The sequence below is a fragment of the Myotis nattereri genome (assembly GCF_964212035.1).
Source record: "Myotis nattereri genome assembly, chromosome: 8".
Taxonomy (NCBI): domain Eukaryota; kingdom Metazoa; phylum Chordata; class Mammalia; order Chiroptera; family Vespertilionidae; genus Myotis; species Myotis nattereri.
In genome coordinates, this window is record NC_138083.1 from 17,583,210 (window position 1) to 17,610,965 (window position 27,756).

A 27,756-nucleotide genomic window follows, 5' to 3' on the forward strand; every position below is an offset into this window, starting at 1 on the left:
CGATCGCATCACAGCCCTCAGGCTTGTCTCTCTGCCAAGGCAGTGAGGTTTGAAATGAAGTCAGTCCAAGCCCATTAAATCTCCTGGAAGGAGGGCAAACACCTCAAGGCACACAGCCTCCTGAGGGGCCTTCAGCAAACCCACTGCTGTCGCAGGGCAAGGTGAGGCTCTGGAGGCAGCTCCTGCCTGGTGCTCTGAACTTGGGACAGGTGGATCCCTCATCTTATGCCAATGCTCAGTTCCCCTGATGCCTTGAGGTTGAGGGACCAGCTGGGTCCCTTCAGAACTGACCCACTCTTTTCCCAGTCAGAGTTTTGAAAACAGGCCTTGGCAAAGCAGCTCTGTGAGCTCTGCTGGGGGTGTTTGGGGCCAGGCACTGGGTCTGCCCGCTGTGGCCACACGTGGGCAGTGCTGACTGCTACCTGGATCCCAGCTTTGCTGCGCATGGCTGGTCAGAGCACCTGCTCTCTGACCCACCCGTGGTTCATCCAAAGCCTCTTTTGGCTTCGCCCAGAGCTTTGCACGTGTTCCACAGATGAATTAAATGGGAACATACAGGAGTGCATTTCTCTTTTCCTCTGAGCGTCAGAGAAACAATTGGGTTCCATGGAAACGAGCTTTTCAGACCTGGTGTCTGCTTTAGAAGCCTTCCAAGAGAGATGGGCCGCCATCAGGCAGGTGGATCCATGGATGTTAGAACACCCCAGGGAACTGCTAAGGGAGTGGCACATTCAAGATGGCACAGTAGGGAAAAGACGAGCCAGGATTCGCCCAGGTGAGGGAGCAGGAGTGGAGAGGCCGGCCGGGCTCTGTGCAGGGCGGCAGGTGGCTGTCCCTGTGGTGCACGCCACCCCTGGTTTTGCTCACGGTAAGCTGTAACCATGGAGCAGGACGGCTGCACTGCTGAAGCTAAGATTGCGTAACTGGTATTATAATCACTGGCGCCGTTAGAATTTTAAGCAGTGAAAATAATAGAAATCGACGCCATCATTCTCTTTCAAGAGACCGAAACCTGGAAAATCTCTTCTCTTTTACTGGAAATATAATTGTTTCTCTCCCCCCACCCCCCAGACTCTACCCACGACAGCGTGGAGACACCCTCAGATGTGCCCTAATGGAGTCCTGACTTCCTCAGCTTCAGGGCCCAGGGGTGTAGACAGCTTAGCCAATGCGATTCCATCCGAGGAGGAATCAGATGGAATACGCTGGGAAGCTGCTGCTATGCACTGAGATGGTTTACACTGGAAGGGTAAAGGGTGTTGGGAATTGGGCCATGAGCACCTCTGGCAGGCAGACTTGACAGCGATGGGGCTGCAGGAGGCTCAGAGGGTGATGAGCCAGAGGCGCAGGGCCATGGAGGCCAGGGGCGTTAAGGATGACCATCCACATGACCATAAGATGCCTCTCTCTCAAAGAAAGGCCAAGATGAGAACATTTCTGGACGGTGTTACATTCGGTGAAAGAGTTCCAGGAGCGGGGTGGTGGACGCTCTTCTCTTCCATCTAAAAACCTAAGGGTAAGCGCCGCAGACATGCTTCTCTAGGGCGGATTACGTAGTAGCTGAGGTAACATCAGGATGACTTCAGAGACAGAAAGGCAGATTTTATTGGAGAGAAAATCCGAATTCTTTGCCGGGGTGGTGTAGATGTATGATCTTAGACACCTGCTCTGGTAAACCTGACCTTTTGGCAAATGCCTGAATTTCTGGAGCCTCAGTTTTGCCATCTCTGAAATGGGACTCCTGTAGTCGCCAGCTTGTATTGTCAGGAGTATTGAACTGGGAAATCGTCAACAGACCTAACAGAGCTCTCAATCCTGTATTAAGCATGGAGGCTATGCTTGTTAACACTTACAGATGCTGTGACAATGTAGGTCTATTTTCTATGGGAGAATTTGCTCTCTAACCACTGCTCTCCAGGATGATGGGCACTAGTCACCTATGGCGACACAAATGTAAATGAATTAAATCAACATGTTAGGCCTGTGGTCTCACCAGCAGCATTTTGAGAGCTCATAGCCACATGCCTAGTGGCTGCCATGCTGGACTGTGCTGCTAGGCCACCTCTGGCAGTCACTTGAGTCATCTCTCTTTGTCCCCACAGAATCCCCTCTAGAGGGGAGATTGCAATGAGCCCTCTGGGGGGGGGGAGGGGGAGAGAGAGAGAGAGAGAGAGAGAGAGAGAGAGAGAGCAGTGTCACCTCAAATGAGCCTCACTGCGGTGCTGTATCTTGCTCCGGTCGCCCTGATGGCCTCCCAACTGGTGCTAATGGCTCACCTGGCCCTTCTCCAGGGAGACAGCACTCCCCAGTCTGGATCCGTGACCCCGTCCAAGTTATCCTGAAGCTGTCTGAGGCCTATCGACTCCAGGGAGGTTTCCCTTCTGTTGAGGCCCACGTCCCCAGTCTCAAAGCAGAGATGAAGGGTAAAAATAAAGTATTCCTTTTAGGGCAGCTGTTAGACCAAGGATATAATGAATCATTTGCATTTATGTAAATTGCATGATTATGTAAATTACAGTAACATTTCAATAAGAGAGACTGCGGGGCCTGCTGGAATCTGGAGCAAGGATAGGAGTGGGGGCTGGAGCTGTCTGTGGTGAAAGTCCAAGTGGGGAGTTATGGGGGAGGGAGAGAAGCAGTAGGAGGGTCCCTGAGGACGAGGAGACTATTTATTGGGTAGATGCATGAAGGGACATACTCCAAAGAGCCCAGAGCACTCCCAGGTCTGAAAGGTGAGACTTCTCTTCTAGAGACCACAGTTATGGGCCACCCTCCCGGCCACATCCTGCTTCTCCAGGGCCGGAAGCTTCCCTGCAGAGAACGTCATCAGGGCTAAAGGGGAAAGGCTCTGAGGCAGGCACTGTCCATTTGTGAAATGATAACTGCCTTAGGCAATACCATCTTCTTAATTTCTTCCCTCTCTCCCTAAAAACCAACAGTGAGCACACCAGAAAACAGCGCAGAGCAGCTACCTAAGTGAACTGAGTCCCTCGTCTCAAAGTGAGCTGTTAAGCTCTGCTGGTTTCAGAATGCACGCATTTGCCGTACTCTCATGGTTTTTTTTCTTGGCTGGGTCCATCTGCACCGATTTCCATTGTAGCTGTTTCAGGATTCAGGTAGCACTGACTCCATTAGCACCCTCCTGGCCCAGTGGCCATGAGCATCCCTGGAGAAGTTATCTTTCCCGCTTTTTGGATCCTCTGCTGGGCCTGAAGGACTGCCCCCAGGGACATAGATAAAAGTGGCATCTGGTCTCATTTAGTGCAGACTTGCCCTCTGGGTAAACTCACTCTTCATTGTATCACCTCAGGGGACCGGCAGTCCAGTCTTCTGAACAGTTCAGAACCATAAAAAGGGGCAGAAGGGGTAGGGGAACCCTAATTGTTAAAATAAATTGTTCAGGTGATTGGTAATTATTTGTGGATAGAAGGAAAGGCTTTTAAATACAGGAATTTCAAATGCCCACGGCAGGGTCCTGCAGAGAAGCTTAGTATTATATAAGGAAGGCCAGAAGGAAAGTGATTTTGTCACCATGACATGAGGGGAACACAGAAAGAGGAGGCCAGGAAACCTTGACAAAGAGACAGACCATGCGCGAGCAGCAGCAGCACAGCGCTGGGCGTGGGACAGACCTGGGGGTTCTGAGAAACCTCCATTGCCAAGTGCCACTAAGCACTGCCTTCTGGGTCTGAGACTTCCACCCTTCGTGATGGTTTTACGTTTCATGTGATAATGACCCCGGGGACGGGCAGCAGTCAGAAATTCCCAGCCAAGCGGCCACTATGACTTGCTTTTGAGAATCTCAAAGTTTACTCTAGAAATGCTCATGGCCATGCAACAGCCAGCTATCAGGCTAGCCAGGTCTCTGGAGGAAATGGTGCCCAATGGCATCTGAAGTTCAGTTTCTCAAAGGGCAGTGTGGTGCTAGCAGCAGAATCACCTGGGGATGGGGAGAGGGTCCCGGGTAAAGTGCAAATTCCTGGGTCCTGCCCCAGAACCGCTGGATTAAAACCTCCGGTTGTGCATTCTGAGTAAGCACGCTGGGCATGTCCGGGGCACACTGAAGCTGGAGGAGCGCCAGTTAAAGTACCAGGAACCAAGCCCAAGCCCTGAGGACCCGAACTTGCCTTTCCCCATTTCTTCCTAACAGGGAGAAATGCAATTTTCCTCAAAACACAGAACTCTTGACATCTGGTCTTTAAACACAGTTCACCTTCAGGGAACTGCCAGGAAGTGCTTGCTTTTGCACGTTGTTGCCATGAGGGGGGTGCAGAGCTGCGGGCAGCCTGAGTGTCTGCTCAGCTCTGCCATTCGTCCCCCCCCCCCCCCCCGTACATGGGGGCCCAGAGACCCCGCTCCAGCGAATGGCACCTGCAGCCTGAAGCCGCAAAACGGCTTTACTTCCTCACTTAACACATCATTAGCAACAAGTACTTCTGTTTCATCTCGGACGTGTCAGGATGAATTGTACAGAACACAAGTTATTTCACACGCAGACCAGGAGGTGCCAATGCTGAAAACTGAGAACGGAGCTGAGGCCAGCACTTGCTTTGGGGAGCGGACATTGCCAGGTCTGTGCTCCTGGCCACGTTGGCCGGGGCTGTTGGTCTCATCACCTTGTCTTTCTGAGCGTGGTCATCTCTTTCTGGAATTCAGCAATCGTAGAAAGCTGCATACCTTACACCACCCCCTAACCATGCCTCTTTAAAAAAGTAACTTTCAGAAATATCCTAAAATACCCCAAGGCGGAAGAGCACAGCGCACGTGATCAGCGCGGTTCCTGCACCTCTGCGGGGAGTGTCAGACAGGTCTGGGCTCGGGGAGCAGAAGAGTCTTCTAGAATTGGGGTGCTCATACCTTTTCCATGGGTTATAATTGAGAACAAGAACTCAGAGTCAAGTGTGTCCTTAGGTCTCCTACCCAGGGGCTCAACAGCGTCTTCAGGTCCCACGTGAGCTCTCCTTCAGGTGGGCCTCACGCTCCCCATTATCAATGGCCCTGGAATGAGGGGACTGGCTCTAACCCAAGACCTTCACTGTGATCCGTAGGTAAGAAAACTGTGACCCGGAGAGATTGATTTCTCCGGGGACACTGGAGCTGGTAAGGGCGGGGAGGGGTGGGGACCAGAATTAGAAGTTAGATCTCCCAACTCCCATTTCAATTCTTTCTGGCTTGCCAGCCTTCTCTGGGACAGCATGGTTGCCACGCTGAGGAGTTTGGTTTGTCCCCGCAGCAGACATAGAGCCACTGAGCATTGAAACAAGGGGCTCATTCCCAGGTGTTCTTTGTGAAGATAGCACTTGGGAAGGATTGCGGGGAGCGGTAAGAGGAGGGGGGCAGCAATACTACTCATTGCAACACCGACCTGGGATGATCTGCTCAGGCAGAGATGTAAAAAGCCTCAACTGATGGGTTAAGGAGAACACACTGGGGAGATTTTTGCAAGATGAAGATCCACAGGACAAGTAAGCCAAATGAGCATAGTGGCAGGTGGGGGAAAGGTGAGTTTAATCATTCCCAGGGTGGGTGGCAGGATAGGAATGGGGTCCAAGACATAGGAAGAGGGCCGGTCTTGGAAAATTGTCGTCAGTTTAGAGACATGTTGAGTTTGGCGGATGAAGATGTGTAGTAGAGAGTTTGCTTATCCATGACTAAATTTCAGGGATTTGCCACTGTTAAGAGCACAGGGTAGGGGTGTCCGCACAAAGGTGTTAATGGCGACGGGCGCTGTGGGAAGAGCAGGGCAGTCCTGGGAGTGCGTACTGAGTGAGAGGGAGAAGTAAGGCCCAGATCCAGGGACGCTGGCGATGAAGGGAGTTACAGAGGAGCCAGTGAGGAAAGTGAGCGGGAACATCAGGGGATCACAGAAAAACAGCAGGGGCTCTCATGCAACCTGATAACCACAGGTGACACTCCTATTCTGAGCTCCAACTATCAGGTGAGAGGTGCTGGCTGATCAAAGTAGCTGGAAGAGAGAAAGACCGTCTCCAGGCATAGACATCCATTCGCTCGTCTATCACCAGGCACCTCAAACACACTCCATGCAGAGGAGCCGCACATAACCCTGAGTGGTAGGAAGGGTGGTCGGGAGCTCAATGTAAGGGAATTCAGGCGAGGTGTCCCCCACACACTTACCACGATGAGTGCAACCACAGACAGCGTGTAGTAAATCGAATCCCTCAGCAGGCACCAGGAGGACAGAGCCACAACCTGAAGGAAAAGCGGGGGAAAGACAGTAAGAAGCAGGACAACCAACTGTGCAAAGGAGAAAACTTGGCTAGTATTTCTCTCTCCTGTCCTCGACCAGTCAATCTGCGAGTCAATATGAATTTAATGAAGATCGTTAGGTGTATCAGTCTGGACCTTCTGGAAAGCACACGCCAAGATGGGATTACACCCGCCCCAATTTTATTAGGGGATCAGCCCGTGAAAATGGGGAAGCAGTCAGGCAAGCTGGGAGTGCCACCCAACATGGCTCGGGTCTGACGTGTAAAGGAGATGGGAAGGTTGGGTGGATGCATTGCAGGCGGCAGGGCAGTCTGAGGAGGGTTCAGGAAGACTGAGGGGGACCTTTGGTGCACAGCCACCTGTCAGAGGAGTCCCGTGTTTCCCAGGAGCCGGTCAGCCCTAGCATCGCTAATGTCCCATAAGGCGATGGGATCAGCAATCTTATCCCATGTCCTTTGTCAACACTCTAACATCTGCCACAGCCTGAGCTCCTGTGTGGAATGAAGACCCAAAGCTGTCCTTCAGAAGGGACATGGGCAAGCCCGATGGACACTCCTCTCCTGGCACTCTATTCTCATCTCTATTATATGCCTAGCCTCGTTGGCATTTGACCCCTGGTTTAGTCAGAAGTTTGAAAGATCAATTTGCATATTGATCTGGAGAAAATGTGGTCCTTAGGCAGTTGGGAAGTGTCCCTTTAAAGATACCATGGCTCTGCTGAGCCGATGCCGACAGGCAGCTGTGTCCAGACTTCCTTCAGGAGAAGGAGGCCCCTGGGTATGACAAAGGAGAGTGAAGGAGCCAGGGCTGGGCACTGCACAGAGAAGAGAATGGGGAGGGGAGGGAGTCAGGGGTGCCAGGGTCAGACTTTTATTCTGAAGGAAAAATCATGTCTCCTTGATATGTTCTTCAATATCTCTTTTTGAGGAATACCTACTATTATTATTTTTTTTTGCTTTGCATGTAGGTCTATGCTCTCAGACCCTCACAAAGGAATTGGGGAGATTCCATAATGCCATGACTTCCTGGGATGTTACAACTTCCTCCCGCCTCCCTAGAAAAGTGTCAGCTACCCCTTGGCCACAGGATATAGCTGGCTGTCTTTGAGCTTGGCCTGGTAAGTGAAAAAGGACAAAGCAAATGCCAACACTCAGCTGGACCAATGACAGGCACATGCTGTACCAAAGACAATGGGAAAAAGGGGTTTCAGGGACAAGGCAACCTTTGATGCCTTTCCTCTCCCTGGCTGCTGTGTCAGTCTATAAGGAAAAGACCAGCAACGTCAAACCCGAGAAGGCTTTCTGGATTCAAATAACATGAGAGCTATGACTTAAATAGAACCATAAATGAATAATGAGTCCCGTCTCTTTCCATTAACACGTTTTTCCATGTGTTATACGAACGCTTAGATATTTTCTGTTGCTAATTTTACCTTGTTAGGTTTCATATTTGCGGATCTAAATTACAGATGATGGGGTTGTCAAGAAGAGGACGGGTGCTACAAAAATCACTTTAGAACAAATATAAAGCATTTTTTTTTTACCCTTTTATATTCTCTCCTTATATTGTCAACTCTTAGAACCTATGGTCCTCATTCACCAGCCACAGAATGGATTAAACTGGACTACAGTGTTCACTTCCCAGTAGGTCACAAAAGATTGTGAATATTCACTCAACTCATTAAAATTAGACACATGGAGTTAAAACATGTAGCAAGTATAAATTCTGAATTTCTTTAAAAATATTTTTATTGATTTCAGAGAGAAAGGGAAAGAGAGAGAGAGAGAAAGAGAGAGAGAGAGAGAGAGAGAGAGAGAGAGAGAGAGAGAGAATCATTAATGATGAGAGAGAATCATTGATCGGCTGCCTCCTGCATACCTCACACAGGAGACTGAGCCCACAACCCGGGCATGTGCCCTGACCAGGAATTGGACCGTTCATAGGTCAACACTCAACCACTGAGCCACACTGGCTGGTCAATTCTGAATTTCTTTAAAAAAATCACTTGGGCTTTTAGTTTAAAATGGCAGGTTGGACACATATTACTTTTGCTGTTTCTCATTATATCATAGTAAGATAATAGTAACGGGATTTTTTTTAGAAAAAAAAAAAGACACAAACCTGCAAGAAAAAGAACAGAAGAGCTGATTAGAGCAACAAAATTTTGGAAATTTAAAAATAGAAGAACCAATAGTCCTTCAGCTGGAAGTGGGCAAAGCTCTAGATGTGTGGATGAAGGTGAGCAATAAAACAGGGTAACTGAAAGACTGCTCAAGAACCTAGTACCCAGACTTCCTCCACCACTGCAAGCAGACGAGTGGCTGCACACTCCACACCTTAACAGAAAACAGGATTCCCAGCATTTGCAGAGCAGGAGTTCCAGAAAACAGAGAAATGGAAATAATCAAACAAATAATTCAAGGGAAATTTCCAGGAGTTAAGGATGTGCATTTTCTGAGTAAGAAGAGGGCCCTCTGAGTGTCCAGCTCAATCGGTAAAAAAGTTGTACACCAAGGCATGTCATCAGTAATTTCAGAATATGGGGGCACAGAAAGGTTCTAGGAACAGAGAGAGAGAGAGAGAGAGAGAGAGAGAGAGAGAGAGAGAGAGAGGATTATATACAAAGGGTCAAAACCAGAATGGCTTTTTATTTCTGAACAAAAGCACTGGAAGCACTGGAAGTCTATGTCCAACCAATTGTTCATTAAAAGTGAGAGAAGATTAAAAAATAAAAAGAGCTTATCTCAAAAACTTTACTTTTCATGCATCCCTTCTCAAAAAGCTACTGGAAGATGTGCTCCACTAAAATAAGGGAGTAAACCACTTGTTACATAAAAATATGTTACAATAACTCATCATACCAGCTAATAAGAATCCGATATAATAAAAAGGTAATATGCAAATTGACCATCACTCCAACACACAAGATGGCTGCCCCTATGTGAACACAAGATGGCCAGCAGGGGAGGGCAGTTGAAGGGGACCAGGCCATCAAGGGAGGGAAGTTAGGGGTGACTGGGCCAGCAGGGGAGGGCAGTTGAAGGGGACCAGGCCATCAAGGGAGGGAAGTTAGGGGTGACTGGGCCAGCAGGGGAGGGCAGTTGGGGCGATCAGGCTGGCAGGGGAGCAGTTAGGTGTTGTTAGGCCTGTAGGGGAGGGCAGTTAGGGGCAATCGGGCTGGCAGGGGAGCAGTTAGGTGTTGATCAGGCTGGCAGGGGAGTGGTTAGGGGGTGATCAGGCTGGCAGGCGGGCGAGTGGTTGGGAGCTAGCAGTCCTGGATTGTGAGAGGGATGTCTGACTGCCTGTTTAGGCCCGATCCCGGTGGGGTCCCAGATTGGAGAGGGTGCAGGCTGGGCTGAGGGACACACACACACACCCATGCATGAATTTTGTGCACCGGGCCTCTAGTCTATAATAATACTTGAGGAAAAACTTCAGAATAGTGAAGGAAGATCCTAAAAAACAGAAAAAATGAGATTCCAAAATTAAACTTTTCTATCAGGCTTAGAAAATAACCTAGCCAGATTAGAGGTCAGAAGACTCAGAAGTAATGAGGCTGAAAGCACAAAATTAATGGAATATCTGAGAATTCTGAACCCATGGAAAGGATGCTAGAGGGCTCTGGGAACAGAACATAGAAAACTAAGCAACAAATGAATAACAAAAAAGGTAATTATAAACCACAGGGAAAACAGACTTGGGCAGGAAAGGAAGATGAATTATTAAGTATTAATGGCTCAGCCATAAATAATGGTCACAGAGTCATAGTAAACTAAGCATAGACTACTGTCTAACCAAATTTATGATATTACTAGTTGGGGAGAATGGAGGAACGGGCAGAAAGGGCAGGTGGGGCTAAAATAGACCTAAATCCTTCTCTTCCATACTGTGAGTTCACTGGAGAATGTCTGAAACTACAAAATCAAGTAATTTCCGTCAAAGAAAGTTATTTAGAGATATTGAGCAAGTAGCAGGAACAACCAATCTAATGAGAAATATTCGCCTCAGAAGAGTGGGAAATTGGTGCTGGGGGGCTGGAAGATGGCTGTGTTTCTGAATAAGCCTTCTAGATCTGATTGCCTCCTTAAACTCTGTGCATATATAACTTTAATAAAAATAAAAACTAAAATAGAAAGAAAGTATGATACAAGTTATCCACTTAGATTTAGTGCGTAAAGAAATAACACTTTGCACTAGGTCTAAGATGTGAAGTCTGGATGCACAGTGAAATAGTTTATCTCTTTATAAACAGAATAGCTTTCAATGTCATCAAATATCAGTTCCAGATTCAGAACCCACACTTAGCAATACCAATTATTTTCTCTATAGAACCAATAAACTAGAGGACAAGTAAGACAGTAAAACCAGAGAAGAATTTCTTTACACAGTCCAGAGCAGCAATTTTCAACCTTTTTCATCTCATGGCACACATAAACTAATTACTAAAATTCCGAGGCACGCCAACAAATACATTATCCTTTTTGCCTATATGTAAAAAAAATAGGTATAATTTTGATTCATTCACACTGGATGGCTATTATTATGTTGGCTGTAGCCATTTTTTAAGTGGGGGGGGGGGGGGCTGGAAGATGGCTGTGTTTAATGGAATATCTGAGAATTCCATTAGGCTGGCAAGGGAATGGTTAGGGAAAAAAGGTCAGTGTCCCTGACTAAATAATCAGATATTGCATGTTTTAAAAATTCTTGAAAATCATTGCTCTATGTTGGCCCACATACGGAAAAGTTGCGGGTTCAATTCCTGGACAAGGGCATGTACTTGGGTTGTAGGTTTATTTCCTGCATGTGGGAGGCAACCAATTAATGTGTCTCTCTCACATCAATGTTTCTCTCTCTCCCCCTCCCTCCCTTCCACTCTCTAAAAATCAATGGAAAAAATACCCTCGGGTGAGGATTAACAAACAACAACAACAACAAATCACTGCTCTAGAGAGCATTGGTTTTGTTTGTTTTTTAATTTAAATTCTTTGTTGTTTAAAATATTACATAAGTCTCCTTTTCCCCCCCATTGACCTCTCCTTGGCCACACCCACACCCAGCACATGCCCTCAGCCCACCCCCCTCTTGTCTGTGTCCATTGGTTATGCCCATATGCATGCATACAAGTCCTTTGGTTAAAGCGTTGATGATTCTGTGGTCTCTATAGTAAGGGCTATGACCATGACCTCATATCCACTTCTACCTTACCTTTCTGTGACCAGCACTTGCCACAGTGAAAAATATTTCTCTCCTGTACTTTTTTTAATTTCTGATTATGGACCTTTTTTTTTCTGCATAAAAAGACCCTTTAACATTTCTTGTTAAAGGCTGGCTTAGTGGTTGTGCACTCCTTGTATTTTTGCTTGTTTTGGAAAATCTTTCTCTCTCCTCAAATCTGAGTTTAACCTTGCTGGATATAGTATCTTAAGTTGTAAATTCCTTTCTTTCAGCCCTTTAACTATTTCCTGCCATTCCCTTCTGTTCTGTGAAGTTGATTCTGAGAAATCAGCTGAGAGCCTTATGGGGTTTCCCTTATATGTGACTTGTTGTTTCATTCTGAATGCCTTTAGGATTGTCTCTTTATCTTTATTTTTTGCTATTTTAATTACAATATTCTTGGTGTGGGTCTCTTTGGGTTAATCTTGTTTGGAACTCTTTGTGTTACCTGAAATGTACCTGGATGCTTATTTCCTTCCCCAGATTAGGAAACTTTTCAGCTGTTATTTCTTCAAATATTCTTTCTGTCCCTTTCTCTCTCTCTCTCTCTCTCTCTCTCTCTCTCTCTCTCTCTCTCTCTCTCTCTCTCTTTCTCTCCTGGAATTCTTATAATCTGAGTTTATAGGAATGTCAGGGCACTTGATGTTGAGATTTCTTATACTATCCTCATTTTAAAAAATTATTTTTTCATTTTGCTCTTGTGTCTTCTACTCTTCTGTCTTCCAGGTCTCCAATTCGCTCTTCTGCATTAACTAAACTGCTGTCTATTCCTTCTAATGTATTCTTTATTTCAGTTATTGTATTCTTCATCTGATTGGTTCTTTATTACACTTTACATCTCTTTGGTAAAGTACTTTCTGAGTTCCTCTATTCTACTCTCAAGTTTGTTGAGCATTCTTATGGCTGTTTTTTATTCAATTCTTTATTAGGAAAATTATTTTCCATTTCATTAGGGTTTTTCTCCAGAGTTTTTTCTTATTCCTTCATTTGGGGCATATTATTTTGTTTCCCCATGTTGTTTGACTTTTTGTGTTTGTTCATATGAGTTAGATAGAATAGCTATTTCTCCCAATCTTGAAAACATTGTCTCTGTGTACTGTGTTGGATGGTTTTGGCAGGTTGCTTGTAGTTGGAGTGGGTGCTTGCAGTGCCTGGTGTGTTACCTGGTCTGAAGAAGTGGGTTCTGGGTAGGCAGCCTGGTGGCTTCCATTTCCTTGCCCTTCTGATCCAGCAGGGCAGCCTCATATATGCACGTAGCTGCACTTTGCTTAGTTCTGCGCCATCTCTGAGTGGTGCAGACCCAGAGGCACACAGCAGCACCCCATTCACTCCACACAGGCAGCCCTGCATGCATCCCCTGTTGCTTTATTTGTCCACAACCAGAAAACATATCTGACACGTTTTTAAAAGTAAGGGGATTCAGAAGGATTATCTTATTCAATCCTACAGCAACCTAATAAGGTGGGCACTGCTTCCCTCATTGGCCAGCAATAGGGGTTTGGCCAAGTTGAGGGAGTTGACCAAGATCCTACAACTAATAGCGGGGAGGGGCTGGGATCTGAATTCAGGAAGTTTGAGTCTCAAGCCCCTGTTCACATATATTAGGCTACAGTGCCCACTGAGGACAAGGATGAAAAGCAGACACCCATTTGTGAGGGCTTCCTGGAGATGTTCTTTTCTCCATGACTTCAAGCTATTAGGCAGCTGTGTTGGAGACAGTAGCCAAAGGAGGAAAGAATTGAAGGTGAGAGACAAAAAAAGCAGTAACCACAGCTTCCTTTAAAAAATATACTGCTTTAAAGAAACTTAGGGCAAGCAACCAAAGCAGAATAGTTGCCATAGGACCATAGATACAGATATGATTATGGTATGGACATATCCTAAGAGAGAGAGAGAGAGAGAGAGAGAGAGAGAGAGAGAGAGAGAGAGAGAGTCAGTGAACCTGAAATTACTCTGTTTAGCCATATTAGTTAAAAAAGAACACCAACACAACACCAATATAGCTCACTCTTTGGTAGTTGAATGTTTTTTCCCCACAAACGTGAAAATCCTGCTGCTTGGGGGCTAAGGGATCCCTTTGCTTCTCAGCGAAGGGTCTTTCATCTCGAGAAGGAGGCTAGCAACTCTATGACGCAGACCCTGAACATGTGTATTGGCCGAGAGGAACATGTTCGCACCTCCGCATCAACATGGAGGCTCTTTGGCAACTGTTGGCAGGTGTCCCCAACCCAGAGCAGGGGGGACAGTGATGAGAAGAACATGGTGCTTCCTCAGCTCTTTGTGAAATGGCTGCAAGGAAGACAGACAAGCCATGCTGGTGAAAAGACCAAAAGAAGGGACCTGGGAGAAAACCAACAGTGAGTAATTCTGCCCTTGACCTCATTCATCAATGATACAGACGGTGCAGATTACAAAGGGCCATCTGCTGGCAAACTCCTCCATAAATTAAAGCCAGAGGCTCGATTTCCCCTCGCTAGCACTAGGAATCCCTCCCAGCTGGGATTTCATCTTCATATTTCTTTTCTATTTCTGGAGTACATTTCACACTTTTTTTCTATGAAATGTGCAGCTTCAGTTTCCTTCTTATAATTCCATTTAGTTTCAGTGTGGCACAATGCAAAAAACAAAAACAAACAAAAAAAACCTCACAAAACAATCCAACAAGAAAACAAAGAGACAAACAAAAAAAAAATCTGCACACTTCTCAAACAGAGGAAAACATTCTCCTTTATTCTAATGTTGAGTGATAATCTTTTAGAATTCTGACTCCTTCTAAGAGGCTGAAAGTAATTGTTTATGATAAAACTATATATTTTCTGTATGTGGATATGTATTGCAAACCTACGTATAGCTATTTATCCTATATAATAAAAGCCTAATATGCAAATCAACTGACCGGCAGAACGACCAGTCGCTATGATGCGCACTGACCACCAGGGGGCAGACGCTCAATGCAGGGGCTGCCCCCAGCCTGCAGGGACACCCCATCGCCCTGCCAGTCATCCCGCAGAGGGAGGCAACCGGCGGGGGTAGGGGGTTAGGGGTGGTAGGGACAGTGAGCAGGTGGCACCAGGCTGGCCAAGGTGGATGCCAGCAGGGGCCCACCTGATCACCCTGCTGGTCACCCCATAGATCGACCCTGATTGCTGGCCAGACCTAGGGACCCTACCCATGCACAAATTTTGTGCACCGGGCCTCTAGTATATGATAATATGATAATATACAAACATAGTATATAGAGTGGGACAAAAGTAGGTTTATAGTTGTATGAGAAATAATACAATAATTAATAAATAATAATAATACAAGAATAAACTCTGTTTCCCATACTCACAACGGTAACCTACTTTTGCCAAATCCCATAAATGGAGATTTATAGTGTATATATAACACAATATAATATATATGATTATTTTTCTTGGTGAAGAATGGAATTTGACATTGCAGGCATTTTAAAAAGCACAAATATCCTCAAAATTGTAAGCAGTTTGCATTTTTTAAAAAAAAAACCACTGAAGCAGTCAGAACATTTTAATAGTTACATGACAGAAAACGTAAACTGCTATAGTCTAAGAGAAATGTTATTTCACACAGATTTCATGGAAAAGGGATTTGAAAAATCATAACATAAGTTTCGTTCCAAGCTTTCGAGCTGACACAGTTTCCATAGCCAATTCTCATCTCAGGGAAGAAAACCACACCATGTGTAGCAAGGATGGGGCTCTGGGATGCCCCCCCAGAACCTGAGTCACAGTGGCCCTAGGGTTCAGAACAGGTAGGGTCTGGCTTGCGTTCTCCTCCGACGGGGAAGTCTTGGCACTACTGTCTGCTCTTTATTCAAGGACACCTTTTAAATCCTCCGATCCTGGGAAAATTCTCTAAAATACAATGGCTCCTGCTTTCTAGATGTTTACTGTCAGAAATGCAGAGTAATAGTCAGGCCACGTAAAAAGACCACCACATGCTTTTGCAAAACACGATGAACTTCTGCTTATTAATCTTCACAAACATGCAAATGAGTTCATGTTTGTAATTTTATTTTTCGAAGAAATCACATTTTGAGTTCTCGTTTTATGTGAAGAAAACAAGTGACAAGTGAACAAGCTGCTGCTGGAGAGATACTTAAATAAAACCGAGGCCCCATCGGGACAGTGCAGACGTACAGATGTTGATCCCTTGACTGCTCTTCATTGATTGTGCTGAACAACAACCACAGACGCTCGTAATGGCCCGGAGTGCCCGGGACTCAGAGTGCCTTCTCCATCTTCCAAAACGTTATGTGCTGTCGTTTTCATGCTAAATGTAAACATCGCCTGCGAGGTCTTCACAATTCGGTAGCTCAGAGTCCTCGTACATGTCACAGGGGGTCAGCTCTGCCTTAGGGAAGAAACGCTATACTGTGGCCTGCCATGCTCCTGGGGACTCCACCACTCACTCTGGGAGGACGGTCTACTTTCACTGGCAGGCATTGCTGCACCAGCACCCAGCACCCAGCACCCAGCACCCAGCACCCAGCACTGCATTGAGCAGCACTAGGTACCCGCCCTGGGTATGAGTCTGGTGAGTAAATGTAAGGTATTTAGGATAAATTCAAGTAACCGGATATGCTAGCTTGGACTCCTCTAGAAACTGAGCCTGAGGCACATGGCTTATTTGGGAGGTCATAGGAAACATTGTTAGGGGGTGGGGGAAGTGAGGCAGGAACATTAAGTAAGTTACAGCAGGGTAACTGGGGTGCAATCTTGGTGGGGAGCTCTGGGAGATCACGTAGAACATGCAACTCTCTTTGTCTCACTTAACTGGAGGGGAAGCTGGGGTATTTTTTAAAATGTATTTTTATTGGTTTCAGAGAAGAAGCGGGAGGAGCGGGGAAGAGAGAGAGATAGAAATATCAATAATGAGAGAGAATCATTGATTGGCTGCCTCTTGCATGCCCCCTACTGGGGATTGAGCCTACAACCCAGGCATGTGCCCTTGACCAGAATCGAACCTGGGGCCCTTCAGTCCAAAATCTAATAAGTAGGGTTATTAGAGTTGAAGGACTACATATACTCAGAAAAATGCATATATCGTAAGTACATACGATAGAGCTAACGCTCTATCCACTGAGCCAAACCGGCTAGGGCGGAGCTGAGGTATTTACCCACCCGCTCCCACTCATTGGTTGAGGGCTGCACCTGGAGTTTTAATTCCCTGGCACTTGCTGTCCCAGGGGCAGTGACTAATGAGAACCCTCAGGCAGAGAAACGCAGGTTCTGGCAATTGGAGGTCAGGCCAGTTGGAACTGAAATGGTAAGGGTGAGTGGTCACAAGTGGGCCACAGGCAGGGTCTGTTTTACTCCCAGACACGGATTTACACAGTAATCCAATTATCAGATAATCCCCCATTCTCCACCTCCCACCCCAAATTTTGTAAGCTTAAAAATGCAACCCAATCCTCTCTACATACAGTTTGAAAGCAGGACATACTAACTGAGGCTGTCGTAAGTCCAGCGCAGTGTCCCCCTCGGACCAGGGGCAGAGTCTGAAAGGGTAGAAGGGCGCCTGGAGGCTAAGACATTTCTGTTTGTTGATCAGGGTTCCAGTCTGGGTGTGCTCAGCTGTGAAACTCATTGAGCTGTACTTACGATATATGCACTTTTCTGAGTATATGTAGTCCTTCAAGAAAAATGTTATTTAAACAAAACAAAAATGCACTTACAAGGTTGGGTGTTAATGTTATTATTACATATTAATTTTAATAGTAACTTAAACTACCCTATCATGACTTGGAGTTGACTTATTCGTACAGTTGCCAGATAAAATACAAGACACCCAGTTAAATTTCAGGGGAATAATGAGTGATTTTAAAATATAAGTATAATCTCAGATATCACCTGGGAAATATATTGGTTGCTTCTCTGAAATGGAAATGTAACTGGGTGCCCTGGATTTTCCTTTGCTAAATTTGGTTAACCCTACTTATTAGATTTCGGGGGTTGGTCAAGAAAACGATTTTGCCTTTCTTTGGATATGCACAAGAGAGGAAGTTTAGTGATTCTGGAGTAAATACTCTTAATACAAAGGAAAAGCTGGACATTTCTATGTTGCCTACTGATCTCATTCTAGATACTGCCTGCTGTTTTATTCTGGTTGTTTGGGCTGCTCAGAGTTTTTTTCCCCTTTGTTTCTTGTTAATTGCAACAACTGTCAGCATCTACATTGTATTTTTTTTGGGGGGAGGGGGTACTTTCCCACAACACCAAGACTCTTAGAGGCTTCTCTTGGAAAAGTCTGAAGACCTGGCAGCCTGGGGGTCTTCTGTCACATGGAGCTGTCAGCGGTGCCCTGTGTAGGGAGGACATGCATTCCTCAGCGTGCCACACTCCCCTGCACTCTATTGCCCCCACTTCCAAGGCCAGAGTCTGCTTACTTTCTGCTACTGTTTTCCTGAGACCCGACCACTTCCCTCATTTATCTGGTAGACCCGGGTCTGCAGGAATACGCATTTGTGGTCCCTGATGTAAAAGAACAACTTTAATCAGTGTTGACAATGCTGAGCACACCAGCTGCCATTTCTTCACAGTCTGTGAAGAAACTTTAAACATTCTGTGCTATGTGCCCTTTACACTCTATGAAACTGTGTAATAAAAGGCATACGATCAATAAAAAATTACACAGAAACCAATTTATTGAAATCCAGTTATTAAAACTTTTGAGAATGGAGATATAGTAAATACATGTGTTTCTCTATGACTAAGAGCCAGGAAAATTCCTTATTATAAGAGTTAATCATTTCAACGTAATGATGAATGGAGAGAGAGCCGAAGTTTCTGCAATCACTGTAATACAGTACAAAAGTACCTCACATTTCTATTGGAGACAAAGGCCTAGGTACTGCCAATGTCACTCTGATTTGCTGCCTCATGAATAATGAAATGAAATGTTAAATGTCAGTGGTTAGTAAAAATAAAGATGTATTTTTTTTCTCATCCAAGTTTACAGACCCCCTAATCTAGTTTTTGGAAATGGAAGCCCTGAGGCTCTCGTCCTTAGTTCCTGGCTTTGAGTCATTTAATTAATTGTCCCTCCATCAGAAAGGGGACGGGAGGGAAGGTGGCTCTCAGTCCATCTGGGCACGGTGATAGCAACTCGGATGGAGAAGGTTGAAATTAAAGGCAAAAACATTGTTTGGGGCTATCTTTAGATTTCAATTTTGTGGACTTTCTGTTTTGTCCATTATTATGGAGAGAAACTCTGTTATATTTATGCAGTTTTCCAGGAAGAACTGAAGTGGCTCATGACATCCTTTCCTATCTCAGCTTGGTAAATGCAGAATGGGAGCCATTCCTCTGAGGGCTGGAGAGCTGCTCTGCACGACTTGCTATTTACCCTGTGGGCCAGGACAGCTTGGTACAGATGCACCTCTCAGACCACACTCTCAACCCGCTGGATCAGAACCTGCATCTTAACAAGACCCCCAGGTGCACGTTGCAGCGCAAGAAGTGCTGGCTTAGAGGACAAAAGTCCCCATTGTGAGTCGCTCTTGTGGAATCTATATATATAAAAGGCTAAGAGACTGTCTGACCGTCCGACTGGCCGCGAGGTATGACACACACTGACCACCAGGGGGCAGACGCTCAACTCAAGAGCTGTCGAGCTGTGGTGACTTGGCATCGTGGTTCTCAGGTGATACACCTCGGAACCAGAGAGGAGGGAGCCCAATTCCGCGTGATTCCACCTTCGGCCATGGGTTATGTTGAGAAAGGGCGAATAGCAATATTAAAATATTTCTTCTAATTTATTTACTTTTAATGTTCCATGCACACGGCCACTAGTCCTATTCTATATAATAAAAGGGTAATATGCAAATAGACTGAACGGCAGAACAACTGAACAGCCATTCAAAGCGTAATATGCTAATGATATGCTAACACTGCTCAACCGCTCACTATGATGTGCACTGACCACCAGGGGGCAGACAGCCAACTGGTCGACCAGTTGCTACGATGTGCACTGACCAGCAGGGGGTAGATGCTCTGACTGGTAGGTTAGCTTGCTGCTGGGGACTGGACACGCTGTGGAGCCCTTCCATGGTCCCTCCCCAGCCCAATTGTGCACCGGTGGGGTCCCTCAGCCTGGCCTGCGCCCTCTCACAATCTGGGACCCCTTGGGGGATGTCAGAGAGCCGGTTTCAGCACAATCCCACAGGCCACTCCCCTTGGGAGGGTGCCAGACTCAGGGCTCATGGTTGGTGGATGCTGCTGTGGCAGCATGAACCTCTCCTGATCGGGACTGATTAAGTGTGAGCCCGTGGCAGGCACAGTGGGGCCAGGATGAGCGGGAGCAGCAGGTAGGGGCTGCAGGTGGCATTGGACTGCGGGTTTTCAGCCTGATCCCTGCAGGCAACCCAGAAGGACCCCACCTGTGCAGGAATTCATGCACCTGGCCTCTAGTTGAAATATAAAGAGAAAGAGACTGGTGAGGTGGTCTGTGGCAGTGGGCAGCGGTCTGGACCTGATGTGGGGGGACATGGGCAGCCAGTTAGGATGTTTGGAACTGGGTGTATTGGAGCTGCAGTTGCCAGTTAGAAGCAATGCGTGTATGGGAGTTCCTACTTCCAATTCTAGCACCAACCCTGCTTAGCTGCTGGGGAAACCATCCCTTTGCACAATGTATAGCAGCCTGCCAGAAAACTGCTCTCTTCCAAGCTCTCTACTCCAGTATAAAAGAAATGCAAGTCAGAGGGTGCTAAATTTATTTTTAAATTTATGCCATTTCAGGTTAGTATCGGGATAAATGTCAGAAGCAAACATGTCCTCATTTAATTGACCAGAAAACCTAAAAGGACAGTCTCAAGCTGGAGGGATCATTTCGGTGTCTACTAAAGGATCTCCAAAATGATGCGTGGCTTCTCTGTGTTTGAAGTGTTGCCATGTCATGTGAGTTCAGAAATCGGACTGCTAGACCATGTATGTGAGTTTAAGCTTCAGCAAGTATGACCCTGTAAACTTATACTCATTATTACATTAGAATTTGGTGTCTATAATATTACCAGATGCAGAAACTGATGTTTATTATTTTGTCAGAAAACCAGTAATGAAGAGCTGGGCACCGATGCTCCATTTCCCTCTAGTCCAGTGGTTCTCAACCTTCCTAATGCTGCGACCCTTTAATACAGTTCCTCATGTTGTGGTGACCCCCAATTTCATTGTTACAAATTGAACATCATTAAAGCATAGTGATTAATCACAAAAACAATATGTAATTATATATGTGTTTTCCGATGGTCTTAGGCAACCCATATGAAAGGGTCGCGACCCACAGGTTGAGAACCGCTGCTCTAGTCTCTCCGAAAAGTAAAATGCTGATGATACAGGGGAGAGGAAAATAAGAGGGCCAGCTGTGTGTCAGTCCATGGACTTGGATGTAAATTTAGAAGTGTCTGCTTCATACATGGAAGGATCCATGTTTCTCTGGCTTCATCAAGTTAGAGGAGAGGAAACCTGGATTGTGCACCTTTAAAATTAAGATTTCTCTCTACTGTTTGACCAAAAAAAAAAAAAAAAAGAAAGAAAGAAAGAAAAGGATTTTTGCAATATCAGGAGCTAATGTGACTTATAACAGAGTGAGTGTTCAAAGGAAATGTGGGAGGCCACCACACGAGGGATCTCCGTGGGTTGGAAGAAACGTATCTGCCCCCCTCAGGGTGGATGCAGAGTCACACTCTGCTCTCAGGCGCGTGCGGTGCTACTGACAACACTGGTTGCTATGTCTGTGTGGCTCATCCGGCCCCAGTTCTTCTGTCGCGCAATCTATTTTAAGTAATTCCTGTGACTCAGGTGGGGACAGCAGGTGATGTGCATGAATCAATTCTGCAGCCTGAGCAAAGAGCACAACAAAAACCCTTTCCCCAAAGAGCCAGTTAATTCTGAGCCCCGAGCATGGGGAGAGCTTATCTCCCAGGTAGTTACATGAATTTTTCATTTTGCAAATGACCATGTAAGGGGAGAGTAGTTAGTACCTCAGCTGTTCAGGGGATCAGAACTGTCATCAAAGTGCAGGGGGAAGTGAGGCACCGGGGGCACGTGCTTTCCCTGCGCAGGGGAGGCTGAGTCAAGGGTGGCTCTGGGGTCAGCGGCCTGGGCCTGGGTGTGGGGCTCCACCCCCCCGCCCATCTGCAGAGCTTCTCCCCAGCTGCCCCCTTCATGTGCTGTGCGATCGGGAGCATGGCCTATGCTCTTCCACATTTCAGTTTTCCACCAGGAATGAAAATATATCACCCCCTCCCCCTACCACACCCTCAGCAGTGTGTAAGGACCCAGGCAGAAATGTCTCGGAAGTCCCTACGATTTGGGGGGGGGGATGTTGTGCATGTACACATTTACATAGTGCCTTGCCTTGGAGTGCCCCCTCTCATGCCCATGAAAGAAAAAGCTTCTGAATGATTCAGGGCCTCCAGGGACCTGGTAATAAGCTATTTCCCAGGAGGTCATGGCCTGTGAGGGAGCCCCTCCCGAAACCAGCCGACATCTTAAAGTTGGTTCTTATGTGCCAAACACGGTGCCAAGCACTTTACATGTTCTTTACAATCTTCTAATATTCCCATTTTGCAGACGAGACAACTAAGGCTTCATGGGGTTCACAGTTTGGAAATGATCAACCTTGGCTGCCCACTGGAATCACCTGGAAGCTCCATGAGACACTCATGCCTGAGTCCTCTCCAAGATACCCACTCCCAAGATGCTGAGTTAGCTGAGCTGGGCTGTGGCTTGGCCACTGGGATTTTTCAAAGCTTCCCAGCCGCTTCTACCATCCAGCAGGGATTGAAAGCACTGCCCCACCTGCTACGACCTGCTAGACCGAGGGGTCCAGGTAGTCAGAAACGAGAAACCACCTGGCCCTCTCTCGCCCCATGCACCGTGGGAGGAAACCCCATCTCTGTGTCTGAAATTCTGAGAAACAACAACCCGTTTTATATATTCCTTACGAACATTTCAGGGTTCATACACCAGCAGTGTTGCCATCCAGTACTCTGCTTATAAAATAGATCTGTTTTAATATCTCTCTTGGATTTAAAATTTACTTTGAGAGCCACATCAGTATAAAACAAGAAGTGTGGAATTGCTGGATTTAGCTTAATTGCTGGAAAGACTCAAAGGCTGGTGGCCCGCATCGCCAGAAGGGTTGTTCTCTCACGTGACTCAGCTGGGATCTCCGCTGGGGATCCTGGCAAGGGTACCACGGCCATTCCCTGTGGTCCGGGCTTCCTCACGGGAGGGAGGCCTCGCCTCAGGGCAGGTAGCCAACTTCAGTGGGGGTCAGGGCTCCAAGTGCCAGTGTCCCAGAGGACAGGCAGAAGCTGTAGAGCCTTTTATGCTCTGGCCAGAGACATCACATAGCATCCCTTTACTAAGTCACATGGCTGATAAAACTAACTGTTGTCTGAGGCTTTTACGTCGGATAGAAATATTGGTGGGAATGTTTTAATGTTTCCCTACAGATAAAAAACAACAACACACAAAACCTTAAAATAATAAAATGTTTACATAAAATTAAACTTATGCATCTGGTTGCATAAGTTATGCATATTTATACAAACACTGCCGATGTTGGGAGACACTAGGGTCCTACATTGAAGGTCCTATTCTTATTTCTATCTGATTTTAAATTAAAAGTCCACTGAAATTTGCCGATTTTATATAACAAACTTTAAAACATAAAATTGATGATTATGGTTTAAAAAAACCAATCACTACAACTGAGTATGAATGAAAGTAAGTCTCCTGCTCCCCTGGCCTCCCTTCCGCCCCAGGCTTACTCAGCAGAGGGAAGCATGAATGTTCCTGCCCTTAGTTATTTTCGGTGCCACAGACCAACACCAAATAATTTGCCTCTACCTCTGTGTCATGGTCTCTGTCATGAAGACCGGCGAGGAAATGACACACTCCTGCCAGCACTGCTATAGCAGGATGGCAGAATGGTGAGGACCCCAGCCAGAAGCCCTGAGCTCAAATCCCAGGTCCAACATTACTATCCATATGGCCTTGGACAAGCTGTCGTTCCACATCTGTGCCTCAGTTTCTTCACCTTTAAAGTGGGGGTAATAATGGCATCCCCCTCAATGGTTATTATGAGGCTCAAATGCATCGGTATATGTAAAGAGGATTTGAACTCTGCCTGGCACATGATAAAGTCTATCTATGTGTATAATAAGAGAGAGGTACATAGATTGCTTCTCTTTTTCCTTCCCCTCCTTCTCTCCTGGATATTAGAGTTAGTTCTTCTAGCGGGTATCACAGCGATTTCCCACCGGTGTGCCACAAGAATTTTTAAAACAGATATCTGACTATTTAGTCAGAGGCAATGACCTCTTTGCCCTTAGATTGTCAAATGAAAAAAATGATAACAGCCCTGGCTGGTGTTTCTAAGTGGTGAGAGCATTGGCCCATGCACTGAAGGGTCATGGGTTCGATTCCTAGTCAAGAGCATGTACCTGGATTGTAGGTTTGATCCCCAACCCTGATAGGGCCGTGTGGGAGAGGCAATTAATGGATGAGAAACATCAACGTTTCTCTTTCCCCCTCCCTCCCTCCCTTCCACTCTCTCTAAAAAAATCAGTGGAAAAAATATCCTTCAGTGAGGATTAAGAACAATAACAAAAAAATGACAAGAGCCAACACAACAATAGCTGTTCATCAAAGTTATACCTTTTGTTTTTTTGTCAGATCAGCAAAATATATTTTTTTGGTGTTCTGCAGGATTTTAGTAATTAGCTTATGTGGTCCATGAGATGAGAAAGGTTGAAAATCGCTTAGTTATCTTAATGAATTTATACTCATATTAAGAAAATGAAATTGCACATATTAAAACATTAAATAGTACTTGAGTCTATAATGAAAAACAACAGATCCTGCCTCATCCCTCCTATTTCCCAGCGTTATACACTTTTAATTATCATTTTTGGTTCTTTTAGTTCTTATTTCTAAAATGCCGACCAAAGGGATCATAATCTTTTTAGATCTATCTACTTCAGACATCACTTATTGAATCCCTCTATAAAAAATGAGCATTTAGCTCATTCATGTTATTCTCTACATTTTCTTTCATTCCTAATATTTGAAAGTTATTATTATTAGGGCTAGTCTATCTTTGAAGTATTCCTCCTCTCTTTCACATACCATTAGTTTCTGGAACTACTTCTTGATTCCATATTTGGCAGAACAAGAGTGTTCACATCTCTATCTCCAGCCACCTTCTCACTCCACCTTCTACTTTTAAACTTCTGTCAGGTATAACTTGATTTTTGTACTGTCAACATTAAAATATGTACATTCTAGCCTATTACCTCTTTTAGTTGTCTGTTTTATCTAGAGGTTGAGTCTAAATGTGAAAAAAACACAATAAATCACATTTATATTATTACTATTAGCAATTAAATATTGCTCACTGGAGAGCCAAATAATGGGCTAGGAATATAATCTTTTATTGGTTTAATGTCATGACCCACTTGTCATTCAAAATATAATATTCTTATGTCAAGATAAAATGAGTCTATTATCTCAAACATCATCCTTTGAAAAATTATTTCACATTTTAGTTTGCATTACATGTTCATAATATCTTTCCTGTGTAGATTTTGGTCTTGGAGTTGGAAACTACATTCCTTTCCTTGTTGGAAGACTCAACGTGTATCTTCTTATAATAACAACATGTGAAGATACTTATATTTTTTACATGTCTTGCAATTAATTCTATTCTTCTTGGAGACCTTAGAAATCTCTTTCTTTGAAAATGTGGAGAATTTTCTTTTTAGAGGTGCTTGCTCAGCTGGCTTTTGTGCATTCTTTTTTAAAATCCTCACCCAAGGATATGCTTATTAGAGAGAGAGAGAGAGAGAGAGAGAGAGAGAGAGAGAGAGAAACATTGATGTGAGAGAGAACATTAACTGGTTGCCTTCTGCATGTGCCCTAAATGAGAATCGAACTGGCGACCCTTTGGTATATGGAAAACTCTCCAAACAAGTGAGCTAGCTACATCAGCCAGGGACTGTGATTTCTTTTCACTGGACTTCAGTGTTGATATTACCAACTTCTTTTTTTTTTAGGTTTTACCCTCATTTTGCTGGAGTATACTCTTAAGTGGCTTCCTAAAAGTGGTTAGGTAAAAGGTAAAATTCTGAAGCTTTTGTTTGCTGGAAAATATTTTTATTTTATCTACCATTTGATTGCCAGTTTAGCCAACTACAGAATTCTGGGCTCAAATTCAGTGTCTTTCCTAACATTCAAAGTATGTTTCTATTGTATTCTAGCATTTAGTATTGACAATTAAAGTCTGAAGTTAGTCCAATTCTATTCCTTTGTTCAAGATTTGTTTCCTTTCTCAAAATTATAGGATCTTTAGCTTTCATGTATCAAAGTTTCATGCAGATGTTTAGACCTATAGATTTATTTTCATTCCCTGTGCTTGCCACTGTGTCAGCTCTTTTAATATGTAGACTTATGTTTTCCTTCTGCTCAGAGGAAATATCCTATTATATATTTGTTTAATTCCTCTTTTCCAATTTCTGCACTCCCTTTTCCTGGAACTCCAGTTAGATTTCAGAGGAGAGCCCCCAGACTGGTCATCCATCTTTTTCACGTTGTCCATCATATTTTTCATCACCTTTTCTTTCTGCTCTGAATGCTGAATGCTTATGTCTTCCAAGTTTCTATTTTGGTCATCACCTTAATAATTTTATTGTTTATTCCAGTTTTTCCCCCCTCAATGAAACAAATTTTATTTAGCATAGGCAGTCCAAACATGCAGCGCAAAAAGTTTACAGAGGATAGAAAGTGCATTAACAAAAGCCAGTCTTTACCAAAAGAAAACCAAAACATATTACTGATTCAAAATATTTTGCACTCGAATGCAAAATATTGGACACCTACTGATCAGAGAAAGGAAGAGAAGGAAAGAATGTTTTAAGAAGAGCTCCGTCTCCAACTTGTATCAGAGAAGTCAGCGAGGTCACAGGCTGGCATTCTTGCTTGCTTTTTGCATTAGTGCTCTCAGCCGGAACTGTTCATGGGACAGAAGGCGTACATGCTCTAGGAAGACACCCAGCTCTATTACTCCCACCTCAAGCCTTCTCCAAGGTAAAAGATTGTGTCTATTCTAGCATTTTCCTCTTCCTACAGACTTAGGGTCTGTGTGTATAGTGAGGCTGTGGAAATGATAACTTCATCAGTAAGACTGACTTTCCATTTTCTCCAGAGCAAAACTGAGTTTTCATCCTTCTTTCTGAAAAGTTCTATGTTTTCATCAACCTCAGCTACTTCTTGATCTAAACCACCCCTTCCACTTTCTAGACCATTTTTTTTTTCAGGCCTTCCTCTGTTAGATGCAAAGCATTGAGCTCTGCCTGGGTGTGATCCATTTCCTCCTTCATCCACCATCCATCTCAGCCTGTCACTGACCACTGTGCTGAGAGAAGTTTAGATGGTGTTCTCCCTGCCTGCGCCATCCCTACCGGGACCAACAGCAGTCACAGGAGGCTGGGAAGGGTACCGGGAACTTGTGGCATCAGTTCTTTTAACACATTGCGGAAGGATCACGAGAATTCTCACAGCCAGCTATAGCATTTACAAAGTACCATACTTTAAAAAGATATTAGCTTGTAAGAACATGTAATAAATAACTTCAAAATGCAATGGGCATTTAATTTTAAAGCGTGCCTTTAACATTTATGTGAAACGTTTTTTGTACTTGTTCAATAGAAACTTATCTGGCCACTGGGTAAAGCTAGCGATAAAACTACTGGTCCGCAATTTTACATTTTGAAAGTCACATTTAAATGTTTTAAACAATTCCTTGTTTACTGACTGTCCCCACAGTCAGTAATAGGGATGCTTTTAAAAATAGCATCCCTATTCTGATTTTATGGCTTTAATATCCTTATGAAAGTCTTAAGGAAACTAATTAAATTTTTTAAGAAGTTCATTTGTATTACCTGAATTATCGTTGGTTACTCGGCAAAGAGCTGCTCTGTTTATTCGTTTTGAGCCTTCCTTTGAGAAGGATCCTCAAACGCCTGGTAGTCTTTGGGAGCATGCTCATATTTTTGAACCAGTGGCTAAGTAATATGATGACTAACCTGAGTTTTCTTTGCAGGTCTATAGGCCTGCTTCTCCAAATTCCTCTAATGCGAGAGCTGATTGCTAGCTCTGTGAAGGGCCATAGGGTGTGTAGACAGGCAAGCTTCACTTTAGGCTGCATGGTCAGTGTTTTGAGCTTCGGCACTCCAAAAGGCAAAATAACGAGAGAATGTCACACTTCCGTGTCCTTCCTTGTAGA

General features: G+C 44.9%; 1 protein-coding gene across 1 annotated transcript in view; it reads right to left on the reverse strand.

Annotated features, from left to right (window-relative positions):
- The window catches only part of SLC24A3 (solute carrier family 24 member 3), a gene marked incomplete at its 5' end in the record, with an annotated part of 473,546 nt that overhangs the window by 55,049 nt on the left and 390,741 nt on the right, over positions 1-27,756 (reverse strand). Inside the window, one exon of the mRNA XM_081097217.1 lies at positions 6,136-6,210. Coding sequence (XP_080953343.1) covers positions 6,136-6,210 — 75 coding nt within the window. The remainder of the gene's footprint in view (positions 1-6,135; positions 6,211-27,756) is intronic.